Source organism: Trachemys scripta, chromosome 4 (assembly GCF_013100865.1).
Source record: "Trachemys scripta elegans isolate TJP31775 chromosome 4, CAS_Tse_1.0, whole genome shotgun sequence".
NCBI lineage: Eukaryota > Metazoa > Chordata > Testudines > Emydidae > Trachemys > Trachemys scripta.
In genome coordinates this window covers 129,506,718-129,529,737 of record NC_048301.1, presented here as the reverse complement: position 1 = coordinate 129,529,737, position 23,020 = coordinate 129,506,718, and the positions used below count along the sequence as shown (strand labels likewise).

Genomic DNA, 23,020 nt, shown 5'->3' with positions numbered 1-23,020 from the left:
AGGGCAATTCACATTTATGGCACTCTATAAAGACACAGGTATGTTCTTTTTCAGAACATTTGACTATGAGAAGAGACCATATTTTTTTCACCTGCAACACCTTATTCATTTGGGCAAAAGTAGAATGCACATAAGGAACAATCCTCAGTCTTTTTTTTTTTTTAATAGACACTTCCATCATCAAATCCATAGTTGTTGTATTCTAAGGGGCTAAAATGCCAGTCAATATCTAAGCCAGTGTGCTTAGGTGAAGGACCCTACTCTCAAAAGTAATGGCTATTTTCATATAAAAAAGTGTAAATATCAGCAAGAGACATTCCCCTTTCTAAAAACAAAACAGCAGCAAAACTACATTGACAGAAGAGGATTTATTTATTTACACAGCTGAGGAGAACGTAAAGATCATTCCATAAAAATAAGTTGGGTTCCCCCATGCTGAGACTCCAGCATCACACAGAACAAGTTTGCCAAATTTTACAATGCGATTTAGTAATAACATCATGTATTTACAAAACGCTTTTTCAATTGACAGTTTAAGGCAGAGTCAGGGCACAGTGATAGTAAGTGGCACCTAAGTGCAGTTTTGTGCTAGGCATAATATGAAGAAAGGAACTGGCAGCATAACTTACAGTCACATCCATTAGGAAGTTTAAAATTGGAATTAGTTTCTCCTGCAGGTCTAGCTGGAAAAGAACCAGACCCACTCCTTGCAACCTTTATCTGTTTGTAGCTTTAAACAAAAAAGCTCAAGGCATTCCTAATTACCTCCATTTATCAGCTAATGAGCACATAGACAAGGCTGGTAACTTGTTAACTTAATAAAACTGTTTGGCTAGCATATCTAGAAAAAAAGTACAAAAATCTTATTCTGATAGCAGTGAAGTGTGGATCGTGGAAATAATACACAGTACTGTTTTTCTAGTGTTGACAAAAATACCTGTAGGAAAAGGCAGACTTATGATGCATCTGTTGTAAAGGAAAAGTTGCCACTTAGAAGGGATGACTGACAGGTTTCACATTTAGGGGGAGATTTTCAAAGGCACTTAATTCCCATTGACAGTTGAAAGTTCTTAAGAGCCACTTGTGCCTTTGAAGATCTTCACTTTTTAACTCAAGGACGATAATATACAACACCCAACTGGACAATCTGAGTGTGGGGTCAGAAGGCATTCAGAAATCACATGTGCACTAGAGATTTCCATAACAAGGTATTATTGTTTATAGACTTTCACAGAACCCCTACAAGCTATAATTGTATAATTCTCTCCCTTGTTCTTTGGTATTTGTAAAAACACCAGTCCCTTTTATTAAAGGGTTAACAATGCAGCTGCTGTCTCAAAACCTTTTACTCCGAAACCATAACAGCTTCGAAAGGGTTTTGATCTTCACATTTTAAGCAAGCAAGAATTGCTAAACAATTTTCAATAGTTAAAAATGCCAAGAGCTCTTAACTTTCTAATGGCTTATAAGGCAACATTTTCAAATGTGGGTGAAAGAGCAATTTTACCACATCTAAAATGTAATGATCAGTCCTTGATTTAAAAATCAAACAAACAAACACTATAAATAGTATAAAAGGATGCTTTGCTGGCTAGCAAATAAAGACCCTGATCTTTATTTTACTTTGCTTAAGTAGTCCTGTGAATAATCCCATGGGCCCAAAGATCACTGTTGTCAGAGTAAAAACTACTCTTGAATTTAGGATTGGCAGAATTTAGCATTTAAACTGTTTACAGCAATGCACTGAACCAATTCCTACTACGCAGAAATACAACAGCACAGATTCAGGGTTTCTGGATGGTCTCAGTTATGGCATTTAGGGAGAGGATGTTAACAAGTTGTCACCCACAATCTTAATCAGCCTTTCTGTTATGTACAGTATTTGCACTCAAATTAATCCTTCATTCAACATTTACTCTGTGACACTTTAATCCAAAAGACATTTAGTGGAATATTCCCTAATGCAGCCATTAAAAAAATTATTATATTACAATCAGATTCTTCCCTTTGTTAGTCTAGAAAGCTAGGGCTAAATACAAACCATAGCCACCAGGTCATCTTGACACACTGATCTAGCTTTAAAAAAAAAAAAAAGTCTTTTTAGATGCTAGGTATTTTTAGCATTCAGCACCAAAAATATAATGTAGCAGGAATTTAAACTGTTCAAACTGATATGCACTTGTTAAAAATCTCGTTAATTTAAAATCTAGTGACACACTAAAGACCAGCACCACAAGGGGGGGTGGGGGGTGGAGGTGGATCTGTGTATTTCACATGCCACTAGGAATGCACTGATTGCACCTATTTTGTAGATAAGTGGTGTTCCTGCACATGGAAAGGAATTATCAAGAGCTCAGCTCATAAAGAATCCTCCAAATTAATTTGATCCAGCTCCAAGAGGTGCTTAGGCAAGGGAAGGCACTTTGGGGCTCTCATGGAGAGCATCCTGATTATAAAGGAATACACGTTCATAAACTACATTAGGCAATAATTAGTCAAAGAGAGAAATGGCAGTACCCATGTACCAGAATTTTCAGACCCCCTTGGAAGACTCTGGGTACAGAGGTTTTAGCCATGGTACTGAGAGAAACTTTGAAATACTAAGTAGAGGATGGGAAGGCCACTGTGAATAAGGGTTTGTAGGAGGAGCCCTAGGCAGAATTTCACACGTTTTGCCATATCTTCCTGCTTGACACTACCCCATGCCACTAGCAAGTAACATCATCATCTTTGAAACTGATCAAGGCTGGCAGATTTTACAAGTGGCCAAGAGATGGCAGCAACAAGAACAGAAAACCCCATGGCCTGTCCTATTATACATAGGAGGCCCATCAGCAATCAGGATAAATGGATTTCCCTCCCTCCCCTTCCTATGCCCCCACTCCTTTTCTAGGTCAGCTCTTGTTATTGGCTAGTTTACTAATGATCTACAATAGCCATTTGTTTGCGTGGAGGTTCTTCAATACAACAGTTGGAAACTGTTGGCTTCCATGGAGTAAGTTCTACCAGGATGAGTGGCCTGTTTCTCCTGTCACTGCTCAGAAAAAGCAAAAGTGTTACACAATTTTAATTTAGAAAAATATTTAATGGCTTGAGGGTCATTGTCTTAGTACCAAAAGTAAAGTGCACCACAACTTGAGGCTACTGATTGAGCTGAAAAATGCTATTAAAGAGGCTTCTGAGTTATAAAAAAATAGCACTACAAACTACGGTTAAGGCAATACAAGTTTTGTTCATCTACTAGATAATTTACTGGACAGTTTTGTCTATCTCAAGCTTTAATTATTGCTTTATTTCCTCTGTGCTACAGTTCTTAGCCATTAGGAAAACAGTGCTGGCAGAACTGGCAGACTGAGTATATCGCTCATTGCAGGACTGGTGAAATATTTTGTAAATACCATATGCTTTGTGATGTTAGAAAGTAAAGGCGCTCTTCTCTCGCTCTCCTCCTCTACTGAACAGTCTAGCAAGGAATTCAATGTGAAAACAGAGACAGGCTTGCTCCTGAAGCAGCAAAAAAATATCTGCCTGCATCAGAGGTAATAGAGTTTCGTGGAAGTTTTCAGTGGAGTGGAAGAAACAAATCCAAGTAAATAACAATGGTGTGTAATATATTGTGTCCTGAAAAACTTTTCAAAAAGAGTTCATAGCCCTCAGGTAAATTGTTTTAAGGGCATAAACCCAGTACAGAGAAACAAGATCCAAGGCTCAGAAATAGTCTCAGGTCACAGTTCACTACTTTCCTGCTTTCATATAGGATGGGATTGCCCCTCGGGCTGTCAGCCCCTCAAATCGTTTGTAGGTGTAATTGATGAAGACCCAGTCTTTGTTCTTGTAGTCAGTCTCTGGATGGTTACTTGTGGCCACTGAAAGACAAAGTGACACAAGTGTTAGCTTCTTCAGATATTAAACTGTACTCAATATACTGATATGACACTGGACTCAGTCTTTTAGTTTTAAAGAAATTATACAACTTCTGGTTGGGAAAATTTTGTTTCACAGTTTTATTCTTCAGTTCTAGAAAAAAGGGAGTCGTTACAGTCTACGGTGTGTTAAAAAATCCACTTGCTAACAAATGCTCAAACAGGCCTTGACATAAAAGCAGTCATTATGAAACACATGGTGGAATAGCCATTCATGGATTAAAGCAGACCCATTTTCACCATGACACTGGAGAACGTTATAAAATGACACATATTAAATCTCACGGCTGTGCCCTGAGAAGCACCTCCACATCCCAACTATACATTTCAATGGCAGTCATGCGTAACACCAGAGGAACCATCATGGTCTTATCTGTACAATAAAAGATGAACATTTTCTTTATAAACACATTTATATGAAAAACTCAGGTAAGGTTATCAATGGCACTTCCATGAGGGATTTTTGGCTTTAATGCTACCACAGAACGTATTACACTAGTCAAGTGAGGAAGACAGAGGGAGAAAGTTCTGAGTTTCACTTTAGTTTGTGGGTTTATGTCTGAAAGTGCCCTCAAATCCCCTTACATCTAGATATTGCAGCAAAATACAGAGTCCCTTGCTGCCCTGCGATGTCAATGGAAGTTCCGTGCACAAAGGACTTGCAGAATTGGAACCACAGTTTGTAAAATTTACCATTCAGAATTCCCCCTAAGTATTAGATGATTAAGGATTCTTATCCCGAACTTGCTATCAAGGCAGACTTGTAGGATTCCTGTTAAAGTAAACTCTGCATTATCATTATATGTAAAATAGTGACAAGAAGGCGATATTTACCTGTTGGTTTAAGGATATCCGATTCTGGAAATTCGTCAAAGTTTGAGGTGTCATCAATGCTTTTAATTTCTATTGATATTGCAGCAGGTCTCTCTCTGCCAAGAGCAACATTCTCAATATTAGGTTTTAAGGCAGGCAATGAATACATTCTATTTCTATAGGGACTCAAAACAAAAGCCTTGACCAGGATATGTTTGAACCTCAGAGAAGTTCGGATCAGGATCTGAACTTCATCACAGCCACGCAGGCCTGGTTATTGCACAGGCCTGGTTCCCTGCGTATTCAAGTCAGAGCTGCTCATTTTACCATCACAGGCAAGTTTTTACTGTAGCAGCACTTCTGACAAACCTAACAGTCTAATGTAATTAGACCACTGGACTGGAAAATTAAACAAGGACTAGCTTTCTGGAAGGATGCTGAAGTGTCTGGCAATGTCCTACCTGATATGCTCCCAGTCAACCCCTTCAAAGAAGGGGTTACCCTTGATTTCTTCGACACCAGGTGCACCAATTCTGTGCTCCCATTCACAGCAAAATCTGTGAAAGGAAGCATGAAAATAGTGAAGTGTTATATTTAGAGACAGTGAGTCATTTTAAACTGAAGCTAGTATTTACATGTAAGAAATTGTAACTGAAGGATAATGATAAGAGCTCTTATTTTAAAAAAGTAATACACAAACTATGCTAAGGAATGCTAAGGCTGTGATAGAATATAGGGAATTTACATTCAAGAATGTGCCCTTTCATCCAGGACCAGCAGAGGGCAAAAGTACACACAAAGCACGTACGTAGGAAATAAGTTTTTAATCTGGTCTCAATACAAAAGTACGTATCAGAAACATCATCTACATAGTTAAGACTAAAGAACAAAATGATTGCATATTCTCTTTCCCAAGCCCAGCTCAGTGTGTACGGAATATGTTTATAAATCAAACTCTACACACAAACAGTGTCAGACACACTTACTTACCTGTTGTGTTACAACAGTGGGTCTGGAAAACATTTCGAGCCAATTCCAAGGAGGTTTGTAGGGAATTTATTCCCTGAACGGAGTCTGAGTTTTAGTGTGTATGTTTGCCTTGGTTTAGACAAGGACGAAATGTTTCTAGGTTGGCGACTGCTTCTTGTGGAAAGCATAAAGGCTGATGGGGAGTTAATACATATCTGCCTTAAGGCTGTTATGTGGAAGCAAAGTGGTAACCCTTATTTCAGACAGGAGTTTGTTTGGATAAACTATTCAATTCCAAAAGGAATTTAGACCACTCATGAGAAGCGTTTCAAATACATCGGATGGAAAGCCAGCAATTCTAACCTGCTGTCCTAACAAGCGTAAGCCTATTTCAAGGACATCCTTTGCCAATATAAACAGAAAGTGTCCATACAGCCAGTTAACACAACTCAACATTCTCATTCTGTGTTTCCTTCAAGTGGAGATTCAATTTCTGAAGAATTCAGAGGCACAGGAAATGGGGGACAAAGACATGTAGGAGGCAAAAAAGCTACGAGATGAGGTGCTCCCAAACATAAGATTTTACAGGAATCCCCATTAATGCAGCTCTTTAAGGGCTCCCAATTTAAATGACAGTGAACCACCATGAATTTGATGAGAGGATATTTGATTAGCGATCTTCCTAGTCAATACATACGTGTGACAAATGCATCACCTTAAACTTCGAAGCACCAGCTGTCTCGTGAGGCAAGTTGTAAGAGAGGTGTTTCATACAGTTTGTAGGATGAGAAAATTCATGACATGTAACAAGTGGCACCACACGACAAGCTTGGTCAGCTGCAGCAATTGACTGACTGGTACCTTAGAATAAGATCCTTTGCTTTCTCAGAGATTGGAACTTCTGGGGGGAAGATCAGAGTCTCTTTCCAGTTCATCACTTTCTTATAGGTTTCTTGAGGGGTCTCAGAACAGAAAGGGGGATAACCTGAAAGAGAAAATACACTCTGGTAGTCACAAATTACTCTTTACTTCATTGCAGAAGCTTAAATTGAACTAATTTGAAGCCACTGGGGGGGGGGGCGGAGAGGAGAACAGCAATAACTCCATTTGGGTTACAAGACAGAAGTTTAAAAAAAATGCAGGTGAACAGCAAACTGGAGAAAATTGCTTAACGTGAAAATGGGCACCAGGTGTGAAGGTGTGCCAACAAAAGGTAAACGAAGCCATGAAAAAGTGAACTTTGACTCTGCTATTATGTAATATGAATTTAACATATACTCTCGGTTTGTGCTCATTTCTTACCAATTAACATCTCGTACATGATGACCCCAAGTGACCACCAATCACAAAGCTTGTTGTAACCCGTCTGCATGAAGACTTCAGGAGCGATGTAATCTGGAGTTCCCACAGTGGAAAAGGCCTGAAATTGAATGGCTTCAGTTACACATTTTGAGAGAGATCCCGTCTGACTGACGGGTGACTGAGAAATCTTCGCAGAACCAGAGGGCTTGAACAGAACCCTCACAGACAACTTATTCAAACCAAAAGATAACTTTTTTTTTTAAAATAAGATCCCACATGCTATCAAGATACCATTGAAGTGACAGCAGTGAAAAAAACCACTATTGTAGGGGAAGGGAATAAAACCTATTTAAATACTGCAGCTCTATTTTTAGAGAAGATAGACTTTTAGAAACATTTTAAGAGAGATTAAGAAAGTGATAAATAATACTGTTTAAAAGTCTTTGTAGGAAGCTGTTCCTCCATCCCCTAAGGATACAACAAGGCTAGACAGTGACCAACAACTGCAATACAAATTGTAGCATAGCCCTAGTTCACAATGGAGACTTGGCTCATGTTCATCTCTAGCATTAACACTGCCAAGTAACATGCGATAGATACAAATCTAATCATGGAGTTTCTCATCCAGATCCAGCTAGACTTTGGCAGATGTTATTGTTTATGAAATCTGCACGGTAAAATCACCACTACGCACCTCCATCTGCTTTGTCCATTTCTCTTAAGGCATCACAGTCTGGGTATGGGCTAGAAGTCTCTCCAGAGGCAATGTTACATTGGAAGTAGCTAAGAACTTGGCTAGTTTTAGCCATAATTGCACCAGAAAAAGCATCAAGCCATGCTGGTTCTCTATCTTAAGCGTAAAAGTCACCAGAATTATACAGATGGACAAATGAGTTATTTCTTTTTTAAAGCCCAACTGCAGAGATCTTTCACAGTACTTCAGAGAAGTGTTCTGAGAGTTTTGAAAAGTGCCACAGTGTAAATGCTGTTCATTTTAAATATCAAACAGCAACCCACTTGCATCTCAGAGCTCACCCGTGAACATCTGTAGACAGAGGGACTGCACTTACCAACTGACGTCTATTTCTCTTCCACGTTTCTGCTTTCCTTTTGGAATTCATGTTCTGGAAAGCTAAAGAGGACCAGAACATACAGGCATCAGTATTACTCATTTTTCTTTTCTTTTCCACTTTCTGTCCAAGATAAATAGCCCCACTTGAAGTTATACATAAAGGGGTAGTGTTACTCCTAACTCATCAGCAGCTTCTAGAGCCTGCCACTTGACAGTCTGCAAGCACTAGACACTGCTGCATTCTGAGCACTACAGTTACAATTCTGTAAGCACTTCCATTAGACGTCCACGTTTTCAGAAGCTGATAACTCCAGGAACAAAATACTCACTTCAAGATGGCTATATTTAAAGGATTAGATTCTGATCTCAGTTACATCCATCTAAATCTGGAATAAATCTCATGAATCCAATGGTGTTAGCTCAGCTTTAAAATGATGTAAAAGAGATCACAATCCAACCTCTACTCTCTGTAAAATTCCAAACAAATCTATTCACACATGGTATATGCTTTTGTTTGCTGAAGTTAAAATAAAAACATTGATGTTTGAGGGTCTTTTAGTCAGTCACATAGCATAGGCACAACTAGTTAAAAAGCCTAGATTGGGAACTGCTTAGTAAAACCTTATCTCTGACAACAGACATGTCAGGTATAGTTATGTTTATGGTATTTTACAGTGCAAGCGCTCAAGCTACAGTGCAACACAGAAACAGGAAGGATAATATAGATCAGCATTTCCTTTGCATTTATCTCTTCTCTGTGAATTCAGTTCAGTAGGGAAGTTCTCAGATTGAGAGCCCTGGAAACGGATGTCCTCTCTATCCACAGAGCAGGTAAAGTAGAAGCAGCAGCAGTGCCAGCTTCCCAACACTGCCTTCCTATCATGCCTCAAACCTGATTTGAAGGGACCATCTGTAAAGGATGTTCTGTAAAGAGGGGTGTTCCGTCTCTACAGCTCAGAGAGGCCAAAGACAGACTGCCAATAGTACTAACTGTGTTGGTGGTTTTTGTAATGTGTACTCCTGTTCACCAGGAACTGGACTCACGGTGGTGTCAATCATTTGAATTAAACTATTTCGAGATAGCCAAGACACTTACTACTAATCATAAATGTTAGTTAATTGGGATCTCAAAGCCTCTAATCAGGAGGAACTGTTTCTTTTAAAAGCACTAGAATGAATATGTCAAAAGCCTCTTTACCAATCACATATCCTCACCACAGAGAAATAGCCAAGAGAAAGTGACTGCCTCCTCTTTTTCAAGTAATATATGAAAGAAGAGCACAGAGTCATACCAAGATGTAGCACAGAAGCATTTACACTGGTGTTGCTGCAGAGGGAAATTGACTAGAAACTGAAGAGTACGAAGTTTTGTTTCTTGCTAAGAACCTAACTTCAGGAGAGTCTGCAATTTCCTATTGCTCTGGTGCCATGCTCCCGCTCTTCTTGCGAAACAGTTTTAAAGACTTAGATTCTGGGGATGTGCATTCCCAAGAGTTAAACTATCTCCATGCCTCCACATGTGATATGGCAGGGTTTGCCATGTTAGTCTTGTGCGCTGCTAGCATGTGATCTGCTCTCAGTCCTTGCTAAAGTACATGCAATGAGCCTATAGTGTAGTACAGCATGGAAAGGATAATATGAGACTTGAAGGAAGGAGCAAGCTTATTGGAAAGGTAAACACTTATATTTACATAAATATCTTGTTAAGTAGCAAAAATAAGAAAGGAAGTGCACAGTGCAGAAAGTGCAAGAGGGAACCTGCAGTTTAATAGGGACTAACGTGCTACATATACCATTCACCGTTTCATCCCCAAACCCTCCACATATGCAGGGTTCATTAGATCCCTAACAGCAGCTTTCCACCATTGTGTTGAAATCAGTCACCTTTGGAATTTCTAACGCAGTTCCCATAGGAGAGAATATAAGTGCTGGTACTGATGAGAGAGAACTTACTGAAATCACTCGGAAGACTGTGGTTCAAGTTTCTGTAGAACTCCGTTCGGTGAGCCTTCTTTAGCCCAGTGCAGAGACCGAAATCTGACAGTTTCACATGGCCCTAGAGATGTAGAAACCCAAAATGCAGAAGAAATACAACACATCCACCCAAAGAACAGAGTTATTTACCCATTTATTTCATATGACAAAACACTAGGCATAATTATCATCTTGCTCTAGCCTACAATTGGAATGAGATATTGAACAAACCTAGGGATAATTTTCTGTACTGCCACACAGTGGATGTGATTGAATTTCCAATAATGTTCCCAATAAATGTTTACTTCAATGGGGGCTGAAGGCACTTCCCCTTGCAGGATCAGCCCCATAGTCCCTTGAGGGAGAATATTGAATGGGATGAGGCAACGACCACCCCAGGTAAGAACAAATAGCTTCCAGGAGGAGTGCTGTCTAATCCTCTGTCAGAAAGTGGATGAGTTGTGGGTGGACTCAATAAGACACAGGATATTCCACAAATTAAAAAAATGTTACTCTGCCCAGGGCTTGAATTTGTCTTATCCACAGTACAAGGCAGCAATGACACTCAATGTGAAGTTCTTTTTTGAGCCTAAAAATGGCATATTATATCCTAAACTTGCATGACTCTGTAAACGTCTGCTCCAATCAGAGCACTTAATTATATTTTGGAATCAACAGAAGTAGGTAAATTCTTCTTGTCAGCAAATTTCTCCCAGACAAGGTAAGTAGAAAAACATAAAATTTTACTTAGCAATAGTAAGGTACTAAAACACACCAACTTCCTGGATACTACCTACTATAAATACATACAAGTAAACCTGACCAGTCTGGAGAAAGATTCTGAGAAGAGATAAGAGCTAATGAGACTGGAAGCCTAATGGATCAGCTACATCCCCACATTTGGTGTTAAACACACTACTCAGTATTTGGTGACCACATGCAAAGCAGATGTCAGGCCCAAAGGAAACATCTTAGACTAAGGAGGAAGAAATGAAACCAAAGGATGGTTTTAAACAGCACTGAAAACCAAACACAGCTCAAACAACTGCCACAAGAGAGCACTCTGTAAATAAGATACTGTCAGCTGAAGGTTAGATTGATGTAGCTTTACTTCCATCAGGTCCATGGAAAATAACCTTAAATTTCTTACTCTTACAGAGGATAACTAAATGATAGTGCCATCTATCATAGCATTCTGAATTCTAAGTTACCCAGTGTTTTTGCTGCTAAGCCAAATGTCACCCAGTTGTTATGGGAATATCTTTTGTTGGACCAATTTCTGTTGGTGAGAGATGTTTCTCTCATATCCTGGGACCGACATGGCTACAACAACACTGCATACAGTGGTTGATATATTTGTACCTTACTATCCAAGAGGAGGTTATCTGGCTTGATATCCCGATGGATAAAACCAAGCTGATGAATGGAGTCAATGGCTAACACAGTCTCCGCAATATAAAACTGAGTCTCTTCTTCTGTTAGGGTGTCTTTTTTCATCAACAGTGTCATCATATCACCTAGAAAAAGTCAGCCACCACAAACAGCAGAAGTAAATACAAACTGATAATTAAGCCCTACATCCATTTTACATATCAGTGAATTCAGACACCGTTTTTATGAAACAATTATATTTTATACATTGTGGATTCACAAACACCCAAGAAATGCATACAGAAGTGTAATTAGTTCTTCACTCAGCTACAGTCAAGCCTGTTAGTACTCATTAGTTTATTCAGTTGAAAGAATTTAGCAATTAGATTATGAAAATAAAGCTTCAATAGAATGCCAGTTCTTTGGGGCAGGGACCATGACTACTGGTTTGTTTGTACCCTGATTGAGGCCTCAGGTTGCTAGCACAATACAGATACATAAATTTAAGATATATGCTATCTTAGATTTTTAAATTAACCTAGATTCCAGGGAATGTCTTCTCTCGGTGATATCACAAATAGAATGACCACAGGCCATCAGTTGGCGCTAACAGAGAATGTCAGCTTGACGTTGTTTAGTAATGTAAAGCCACATACAGGAATTTGTTGGTGGCAGGTATTGAGACATCCAATTTTACAGAAATCCAGTAGACCCAAACTAGTTTGTACTAATCAGCAAGAGACCCACTGAAATACTATATTCTGTGAATTAGCGAGTAGATGAAATTTAAAAGGATACGCCAAATGCACTTTGGTTCATTATAATTTTAGTTTAGTTTTCGTTAAAGACTTGATAACATACCAAATAATGGTATAAAGTAATGGATATAAAAAAGCCTGACTACAACAGTCAGGTGTATAGTCGTCACTGAGAAGTGAAGAGAGACTGTCTTGTGAGCATGTAAACTAGTGTGTGCTATTTACCAAGCCTCTACTGCATTTGATATTGTGCCAGTCTGAGAGTTTCTGTCTCAGTTATAAAACATCTAATTAGCAAAAAAGTGAACTGTCTGCTAGAAACGTCTCTCAAACCAAAATTAGTTATGGACAACCACACATAAGATCTGGACCTTAGATAACAATTCTGCAGCCAGACACACATTTAACAATAACAGACTGCATTATTGCACAATGTCAGGTCTGAAGTCAATCATTTGGTTTCAATAGTCACATCATGTTTTCAGTATAACCCAGCAAGATTTCAGTAGAACATTCTTCTTGTTAGTATACTATAGTACAGGGGTAGGCAACCTATGGCACGCGTGCCGAAGGCAGCACGCGAGCTGATTTTCAGTGTCACTCACACTGCCGAGGTCCTGGCCACCAGTCTGGGAGCTCTGCGTTTTATTTTAATTTTAAAAACCTTATTTACTTTACATACAACAATAGTTTAGTTATATATTCTAGACTTATAGAAAGAGACCTTCTAAAAAGGTTAAAATGTATTACTGGCACGCGAAATCTTACATTAGAGTGAATAAATGAAGACTCGGCACACCACTTCTGAAAGATTGCCGACCCCTGCTATAGTAGTTTCAACACTCAAGAGTTAATCTTTAAAGCTCTTCTTTGCAGACAATAAAGAGGTTATTTCTGATGCAAACCAACTACAAGAAAAGAGTTAGAAAATTGAAAACTGGTTATGGTTCTAAGAGGATAGGTGTCAGATTGTGAAGATAAGGCTTGACAGAACATCTAGGTCAAGTATGCAAACATTTGTACCTAAGCATGCTTGCAAAAGAACATACCCATGGCACAGACAGGTAACTATGGGCCTGACCCTGCAAGGTGCCAAGCACCCTCATTCTCCAATGAAGTCACCAGGCATTAAGAATGGCTCAGTTCCCTGCAGGATCAGACCCAACACTACAGTATAAAGCAATTACACATGTACAAATACCGGTAACAAAGACAGACAAGATTTGTTATAAAGCCAGAAGACCGCCACAGAACAAAATGAAAGTGACTTTTTTATCTCAGGTAATTACCTCCAGGCAGGAACTCCATGATAAGGTACAGGTTTAACTTATCTTGAAAACTATAGAACATTTTCACAACCCACAAACTGTCTGCCTCCACTAGTATGTCCCGCTCCGCACGAATATGGCCAACCTAGGATATATATATATATGCATATGATTAATTATTAAGTTTTTGATGTTTTATTAGATGCATTTATCTTCACACACAATTCAAACACTGTTTTGAGGGGATTCAAAGACTGAATATGCAACTGTCAAGTCTCTACATTAGGAATGGAAATACCATCACGTTTCAATACTTTCATCACTGGATATTTTCACGTATTAAAATAGTGCAACAGGTTTTTAGGCAAGTATAACCTTTGAAGACTGCAACAGCTTTATAAAATATGCTTCTGAGAATGAGCAGGCAGAAAACCTTACTAAAGATCACTGACATTCTTTCATATGCTTTGTCTGGAATGTACGGACTGAATAAATTCCTTGGGATTCTGACTCCATCTGACCCCTCAGTGCATAGATCTGAAGATCCTTTATGTTCAAAGGTTTCAACTGTAAACCGTATGACACATTTTTGTTTTGAGGATCTTCAAAAAAAATTACAGTTACATCAGTAGATCTACTAACTGCAAAGGGAATGTTTGCGTAAGTAAATGTTCACCAATGTAAGCAAAGGGTTTACAATACGACCCTAGTTTTAATGGCAATTGAAGGGCTTGAACCTAGAAACACCACCATAAGTAGTGTTTGCTACAACAATTAGTCCAATTAAATGCACTCAGCAGGTCTATTGACAGTAGTGAGCACTATGACTGGTAGTGAATGGTTGCAAGATCAGGTCCTAGAGATGTCTCTGTCCTCATCCATTTGAGTAAAAGACCAGTCTAACACCGTAGCATGTAACTCAACCCACTGCATACAACTATTCAGCAAGTTTTCATGGAGAAAAATAATTCCATTTTAGTCTAGATGACTGTTTATATATACACCTACTATACCTATAAAAAATGGATCCCCTCCAAGTCAGAAGTACAGCTGTGGCTAGGGTAGTATGGAGAAGCTTGTCTTACAGCTACCTGCTTTATATCTGGACTGTAGACAAACAGAGCACTTCAACGTCTAATATTGTTACTTCCTTAACCTTCACATGGAAAAGAGAACATTGATTGAATTATAGATATGATGAAAATACACATTTGATTTGAGGCGCTTATTATACAAGATAAACTACTTACTATTTGGGTTATAATATCTACTATATTAAGAGCACTAACTAAAACATGCACAAAGGGTACTAACTACAGTTCAGAATAGTTAACATCTAGCAGATGAGACATGGATATTTCATAACCGAGATTGGGAGTCAAACCCAGGTCTCCAAACACATCAATGCAGGCCCACACACCAAGCACTGACTTTCAAAATTGCTATGTAAAGACAAAGAGGTCAAGAGTGCAATGCTATTTTTTAAACTAATACCTTTAAAAGACAAAAGTTAATTCAGGAATTACTGCCTACAAAAACATTGCTTCCTAGATGAACTCCAGTGCCAAAGAAGGATTGGTTGGTTCAGACTATAATGGTCCCAGAAGGGCTATCAAAGATATAATACAATGACTCAGAGATTGGCATTAATATGAAAAGTGCCACTACTTTGGAGGTCCTGCGAATGAGTCTGAAGGATTCATGCAGCTCTAGCAACTGATATTTACAATTAAATCCATTAGACATGCTAAATCAGGATGAAATCAGAATTGCAGCAAGCCAGGACTCTGAAGATTGTATTGAGAGTTCACATACATATCTTTGGTATCAAGTGGTAACATAGTATCACAAAATGCAGAAAGAGGAACATAATCGGTTGTAATACAAGTGTTCCTCTATTGCTGTTCAGAGGAAAACTGCCATTTTCCTACACCTTGCTTCTCCAGGTTTTCAGATGGAAACAGAATGTTCAGTCACACTCTATATCTGCCCATAATGCCTCTTGCAAAAACCCAGTGCAACTGAAACCTTCATCAAGAAATTGACCAAGGTTGCAGAGACAATTTTTTAAAATGCTGTTTTGAATATGTGAATTAATACATGTTATTACATATTTACAATTGGTCACTGATAAAAATAAAGAAATATAGCAAGTGAAAGCTATATTTTTCCTCATAACCACATAAAAGTTAGACTCAAGAGAAACCACATTTCTTCCAGAAAGAGTTACAATAAGTCTGAAATGTTCAAATTGGTTTAGGGAAAACTGAGTATCCAAATCCAAGGCAGGTTGAAAAGTCTCAAAAAAAATAAAAATAATAAAAAAAAAAATCCATCTATCCACTCACCCACACACCCCTAGCAGTTTTTAGCTAGCCAAATATAAGCCATATGTTGCAGTGATTATTCTTTAGTGTTTTGTTTTGTTTTTTTAAATATAGGCCCACTTTTGTCCCCCAGGAATCTGAGTTTGCAATGGAGCAGAAAAAAAGATTTTAAAAAGAGGCAGAGCTACTACAATTGCTAATAGTAATTTCAAATAATCACCTGCTCTTTTTCAAGCATGTCAGCTTTGCGTAGTATTTTCATCGCATATACATGCCCTGTGTCCTTCTTCTGGACAAGCCGCACCTTCAAGTTTTGCAAAAATATGGAGTCAGAAATACATCCTTATCACACCAACTTTTCCAGGTTTCTTTTACAGTATTCTGGGTATCATACCCTAAAACCAACATTTCACTTCTATTTTGCAAAGCAGAATCAGATTATAAGGACAAATAACACTAGCTGGCTTATGATAATGGGATACAGAGCCTGCTACCTCTAGGACACCAGATCATTCTACCAGAGCCCACTACCTCTAGGACACCAGAAGAAAGATGATACCATTTGATAGCATTTGGCAATCTGTGACATGAAACGAGTTGGATGGTCAAAACCCAGTTGAGTGGACAAGTTTCTATGTCATGAAAACCCATTATAAAAGGCCCTTTGGGGTGCAGCTTCTGCTATCACTGCATCACAAAAACCATTACTACAGGGTCATGATGGAGGCACACTGGCACAACAGCATCACACCTACACTGCTGCTGTTATATCTGTTCTACAGATAGAGGGGCTTTCCAAGGTTGCCAACCAAGCCCATTTCACCAGCATTTTGGTCCTTTTAAAGATGTGGGGTTTTGTTTGTTTAATACAAACTAGCACTGACTACACAAAGTCAGATGCATTTGAATGTCAAACTTTAAACAAAAAGAAGAACAGGAGTACTTGTGGCACCTTAGAGACTAACAAATTTATTAGAGCATAAGCTTTCGTGGACTACAGCCCACTTCTTCGGATGCATAAGAAGTGGGCTGTAGTCCACGAAAGCTTATGCTCTAATAAATTTGTTAGTCTCTAAGGTGCCACAAGTACTCCTGTTCTTCTTTTTGCGGATACAGACTAACACGGCTGTTACTCTGAAACTTTAAACAAACATTCAGCAGTGATTATTGTGTCATTTGGCTTCAAATTGTACTGTTCTGATCTTTTAAAAAGTCTTTTCAAAGCATTCCAGTCCCTATAATGCTACTACAGTTTTATTCAGTAATCAGTTCTGTTCTTACCTCTCCAAATGCTCCTCTGCCTATTACTTTTAAGGACTCAAAATCTTCCAAACCAAGTCTTGTTCTCTTTAACCGAAGAAACTCTGTTTCCTTTCGGGCATGTGCGGACCTCCTGAGTCTCTTCTAGTGTTTGTTTTAAAAAGAAAGCCATATAGTTTATGAGATTCCATAATGAAGTTCCCATCTGGATCATACTGAACCAATTAGAGAGGTCACTAAAGGTATGACTATGGGTTACTTATATTATCTAACCAAAAGACTTGTTTTGTGTTCATTACCTCTTCATCTTTTAAACCTTCCTCTTCCATCACTTTTTCTAGCTTCTTCTGTCTGGGGGGGGGGGGGGGGGGGGGAAGCAATGAAAAAAAAAATGTTTAGTTCTTCAGAAAATCCTTTAAAAAGCATACATACTTTCAACACCTGTGGGGAGTGTTGTCTAAAACTAAGAGTCAGAGGACTAGGAATTTGGATTCAACATGGAAGTGTGAAGAATTAGAGTTATGGAAAGATGCTGGTCTCTCCAGATTTAAGCTCAAGCCTACCTTTCCAACAGAAGTCCAACTTCACCACTTTCCCTCTATAACTTTGCTCATCTAAACCAGTCTCCCTGAAATTTCACATGCCTTATTTTATGCAAGGATAGTCTGATGGCTACACACGGACTGGGACTCAGGAAATCTGAGTTCAATTCCTGGCTCGGCCACTAGCTTCCTGTGTGACACCACACAAGTCACTTAGTTTCACTGTACCTCAGTTCCCCCTCTGTAAAATGGATAATACAATTCCCCACCTACCTAGAGATGTTGAAAGGATAAATTCATTGTCTGTGAGATGCTCAGCTACCTTGGAGATGGGGGCCATATTTGTACCTAAACTGATATTTATGGTTTTCTCCCTTAAAATATTGATATATTTACAACCTTAATTCCACTTTTTTCCCCTTTTTGGTCAAGGAAAGTAATCTATTTTTGTTGTTAAGATTTAGCTTTGGCCACTGCAGGAAAAATTCCTAGATTAATGATCTTCTGAGCTTCCTGATGGCCTTTTCAGCATCATGTTATACAAATGCACTGAAGAATTCCTGTTCAATATGCAAGTCATTCTTTGCAAGATCCTTTTCCAGCCTCCAGTTGCCACTAAACAACTGCTGGGGTATGATAACATTTTAGCCCAACATCTCTGTATCATGTATACTGAAATTGCTCTCCCCTTATTTAGGCACCTAGAAAGTACAATTTGCTCACCATCTCTCTCTAACACCCCACTCAAATGCCAAATGTGAATTGCCGCAGCAGTACCTCAGCAGGACCAAACAATGTTTATGCTTTTTCCAACATTAAGTGTTTACAGATAAGGGAAGGAAGCATTTCTGAAAATTCTGGTTATAAGGCCTATTCTTGTGACATGCTCACCACACTGAATTAGATGGGAGTTTAGGGTGCTCAGCACCTCAGAGAATCTGGTCCACAAAGAGAAAAAGGTTTCCAAGGATATTTAAGGAATTTATTATATCATCCATCGAAGCCTATTAGACCTCCTCCTGCCTATGAGTTAGTCAAGTTAATGTTAAATTACAGTCTTTACAGCAGTAGCTTGGCGCCTTTGAACAAGTGAATTTCCCCTTATCAGATGGCTGCATCATAAACTGTAACACAAAATGAAGCTGAAACCACATGACTTCATAAAACTACAAGAAATGTTAAAAGGGAATAAAAATCATAAGGAGCAACTGTTGAAAGAGTAAATATTTGTAGAGACTGGTCTCTTACTTTACTGCTTAAATGAATCTAAGCTAACGATACAATTGGTTTCCACTTAGATATATTAAATCTTGCCAATGTGTCTATTGGACTCTATTTTTAAGTTTGAAAAGAAAATGTTTCAACTGATTTCATCAAAGCAGGCTCAGCAAAATGGCTTTTTTTAATTGCTCAGCAAGGGAATAATGGATTTAAGAACAGATATTCTGAATCAGAAAAATATTTTCTTCCAATTTATAATAATGTCCTCTAGCTAAACATTTTTACTCATCAGCATCATATTTGAGAAGCTCAGATAAGTAAGGTAGTTACTAGCAAGGCCTAAGGTAACGTTAAGGTAAGTTAAATTTGAGCTATAATTTACTAGATAGCACCTGCTCAAATGGGACCTCAAGTTAAACAATCAGGCCACTAGTTTCCTTTCACTTCTACATGTAGGCACTTTCCATCTCCCAACTGTGATTTTTACCTCATTTCCCGTTCTTCATGTTGTGCTATGAGATTGCTATAGAAGTTTTCTAATGTCACTTTTGTCATTGTAACTCGCTCCTTTGTGTGGTTACTCATGGATGAACAAGGTGTTGGACCAGTCATTGCCATGGCTACTAGAAAAAGGGAGGGGGGGAGAAGGGGAAAAAATACATTTGACATTACTAATGACAACACAACATGGAAACAATAATTCTGACCAATTAACTGATGCTCAACTACATTAGACCCTGGAATTAAGAATCAAGACCGAAGTTAATATTTTTATATAGTTTTAATATCTAAGTTATCAGAGAGAGAAAAAATGATAGACTAGTAGTCTAAACTGGGTACCATCAGTTAATGAGAGAGTCTGTAGGGAACAGGGTTACAAAATAAAAGGTACATGTAAGCTTCCTGTTTTTGAACAGCATTCAAAAAGAGGGAAGGAAACTTGACAAATATTATGCCTCAAAAACCACATTTTAGCCAGTATTGAAAATGTTTTGTACTTCACCCAATCTATTCTCCTCATCTTCTAAAAATGTGAGGAATGAAAAAACCCACCCTGAGTCACCCAGTCAGAGGTTCCTTTTTCTTTTACACTTCGAGAAAGAGGATACCTATACGTTTGTCAGTCACATGCAGAGCCCCTTATTATGAAACTTACCAGGAGCCAAAATATTAAATGGATGTGTGGAGTAGTTGAAGACAGACAGACAAATTTGCTATTTTTAAATTACTTTTGCAATTAGGGTCTCCCACTGTAGCAGAAGTTTCCACAAAACAGCCTGTCAAAATCCAGATAGATAATTACCTCTAAACAAGTATGAACTTTAAAAAAAAGAAAAAAGATCTTTTTTTAAAGTATACTGCATCTACATCTTAAATTAAATTAAAAATAAAGTTTAAGAAAGACACAAAAGCTCTATGTTTTGGCTCTAATTCAGGGCAAGACCCATGCACCCTAGCTTGTTTATTGTAAGAAACAATAAGTAAAATATAATGTATATAAAATGTACAAGCTCTTTGAACAATCTAAGACAGTGTTTTCATTGAGGTTTTCTAATGGCAATATAACCCAAAAGAGCAAAATTCCCATGGCTGGAACATATCCCTAGAAGTCAGAGAGAAAGACAAAGGTATCATTTAGAGACACACTCTCATTTATAGGGCTGCAGGTTTGGCAGGGTGCAGAAAAAGTCATGCATACTGTGACTTCTCTGTCCATGAGGCTCAAGGGGGGTGGATCCTGGAGGGTGGTGCAGAGGGAAGGCCCAGGGGGAGGAGTTAGATATGGACCTCACATTCACCCCACAGCAGCAGCTCCTGTGGGGCTGAGCCCAGCTCCCCACTCTGGGCATATTGCAGCACTACTTACTCAAATCTGGCCCTGCTGCCTCTCCCCCGATCACAACGAAGGGGAGGCAGGACCAAAGCAGAGCAAGTGGCGCTGTGACCCCATGCACCAAGTCGCAAGGCCTGGAACAGGGAGTTTGCCCCAGCCCCATGGGACACAGGAGCCACCGCTGTGTCCCTGGTGAGTGCAGGGCAGGCTCTCTCTCCAGCCCCGTCCTACCTCCACTCCTCCCAGGGCCTTCTCTCCTCACCGGGCTAGGATTAGGGCTTCCATGCCAGGGCCAAGGGTGCTGCTCCCTCATTTATCAGGGCATTTTTAATTTAAAAAACAAAATCACAGAGCAGTCACTAAACCCTGACTTTTACTACATTTACAGTGACTGCTCCATAAATTTTAGTTTTAAAAAAATGAAGTGACAAATCTGAAACCCTATGCACCACATCTGTGCATGGCCCTTTAGATAACTAAAAATGGCAGGCCCCAAAGAACTTATAATAGAAGTTATTTTTATTTGACCTGTTAGATATCTTCTCTTTCTTCAAAGAACACAGGCAATCTAGGGACTGTTGAGGAACTTTTGCTGTATTTTTTATGAAGTTATTTCTTAAAAAACACAGCTCAAAGTGACACTATCTGAATTAGAAAAGACAGATAATCTCTTTACACAGCACTTCAAGAGCCTGCAGATCAGGTATCTGTGTATTGTAAGCACATTTGCATCATACACATTGAGTATGCTACTAGTTCCTATTTCCCAGAGAGCAGAAAACCATCAAGTGACAAGCTGGTGTTGGGTGGCAGATAAAGGGAGGGGGAAGAAGAAAGACAACTGTACCTTACTCCAATGCAATTATGCTTGTGTCAAGTTTGATAAAAGGGAGAGCGAGCGCCTGCCTCTATTTATCTATATAACATGGACAGAAACAGTGCAGGCTCCCATCACCACCACCACCTGGACTTGGAAGGACCACCTCGGGGAGCCAGAGGAGAATTAAGTCTTTGAGGCCCATTTGGTCCTCCACTGGCGGTGCCAAATAAAGCGTGAAGCGGTGGCAGCAGGAGCCAAGAGGAACTCGATGGAGTGGCAATAAAAGGAGCCAGCCCAACTTTCAGCCACCCAGCAAATAAAGCAGCAGAGTGACCGCCCCTCGCCGCGATGGGCTTTACCCCTGCCCTGGGAGCTCAGCCCGGGCCAGTTTAGGCAGCTGCCCCCCGCGATGCTCTGTTCGCATAGAGGCCAGCAGGCCCCTCACCCCCGGCTGCTGGGGCAGCTGCAGGCTTGTCTGCCACGGGCGCTAGGGGCTGAGCCCGCAAGGGCGCGTGGGGCAGGTGCAGCCAACGCTGCCTCCAGCTGCCCGTGAGCCTGGGCGCGGGGCAGGAGCTGAAGGGGAGACGGGGGGGGGGCACAGGCCGGGAGGGAGGATGCAGCAGCAGCAGCCTGAGGAAAAGGGGGCAGACGGGGGGGAGGGGGCAAAGCGGGGGGGGAGCGGTTGCCTGAGGGGGAGGGGGCGCGTCACCGGGGCAACAAGCTGAGGGGAGGGGTCGGGAGAATCACTTACCGGAGCCCCCTGCGGGGCGGGTGGGAGGAGATGGGGGCGCGGTCCCAGCCCCTCCTCAGAGCCGGAGACTCGCTCCTCACTAGAGGAGGGGGGGAAGGGATCGGGGTGCGACGCTATTACGGCCCCCCCAGCGCTCTTCGCACCGCCACTCACGGAACGGACGGCGCCTCGGACGGGACAAGACAAGCAAGCACCCCTCTGAGCCCTCGACGACGTTGCGCATGCGCCGCCACCCTCAGAGAGAGGCGGGGCGCTGACGGGAAAGGCGCATGCGCGAATTCCTTTTCCCTCCAGAGGCGCGTTTGCAGCCGGGGAAGGGTGATCGCGCTGTGCGCGTGCGCATGCCTCCCTTTCCTTTGAGCTCATTGCCCAGGCGTCTGACTCCGCCCCGCACAGCTGCAGGGACTACAGGTGGCTACAGCTGGCAGGGGTCGGTTGGTGAATGGATAAAAAGCCTTGGCTGTAATGCTGCTAGTGCCATCTACTTGATGATGTTTAACAGGGCAAGATGACAGCACTGATCATGCCAAGCCGGCAAAGAGTCCTGAGTCAGGCCCTCCCCCAAAATCATGAGAGGGGCCTAAAATTCATGAGATTTTGTTACAAAATAAAGAGCAGGGGCGTAAGAGTCAAGACTCAGTGTGTTCTTTGCTCAGCCATTGACGTACTGCATGGGCAACTTAACCAGTGCAAGCCTTATTTTCCCCATCTGTAAAATGGATCTAAAAACCTCTGCTTCATAGGTGCCTTGGGAAGTATACTGTATTTCATTAATGTTTCTAAAGTGTTTTAAGATCCTCTGACAGAAGGTGCCA

The 23,020-nt window shown here is 40.2% G+C and overlaps 1 protein-coding gene across 2 annotated transcripts; it reads right to left on the bottom strand.

The window, feature by feature from the left end:
• Positions 1–349: 349 nt before the first annotated feature.
• On the bottom strand, positions 350–22,420 carry STK38 (serine/threonine kinase 38). 2 transcript variants are annotated; one of them, XM_034767522.1, is made up of 14 exons: positions 22,206–22,420; positions 19,288–19,423; positions 17,337–17,388; positions 17,059–17,181; positions 15,998–16,081; positions 13,472–13,595; positions 11,416–11,570; positions 10,033–10,135; positions 8,078–8,139; positions 7,008–7,125; positions 6,567–6,690; positions 5,198–5,293; positions 4,758–4,852; positions 350–3,866 (listed from the first exon to the last, which is right to left on the bottom strand). In XM_034767522.1, exons 2-14 carry the CDS (start codon positions 19,416–19,418, stop codon positions 3,736–3,738), a joined length of 1,398 nt encoding a protein of 465 aa, XP_034623413.1. In that variant the 5' UTR covers positions 19,419–19,423; positions 22,206–22,420; the 3' UTR covers positions 350–3,735. The 2 variants fall into 2 exon arrangements, with proteins under 2 accessions (XP_034623413.1, XP_034623414.1); XM_034767523.1 differs by having other exon boundaries at positions 19,288–19,420.
• Between the last annotated feature and the right edge of the window lie 600 nt (positions 22,421–23,020).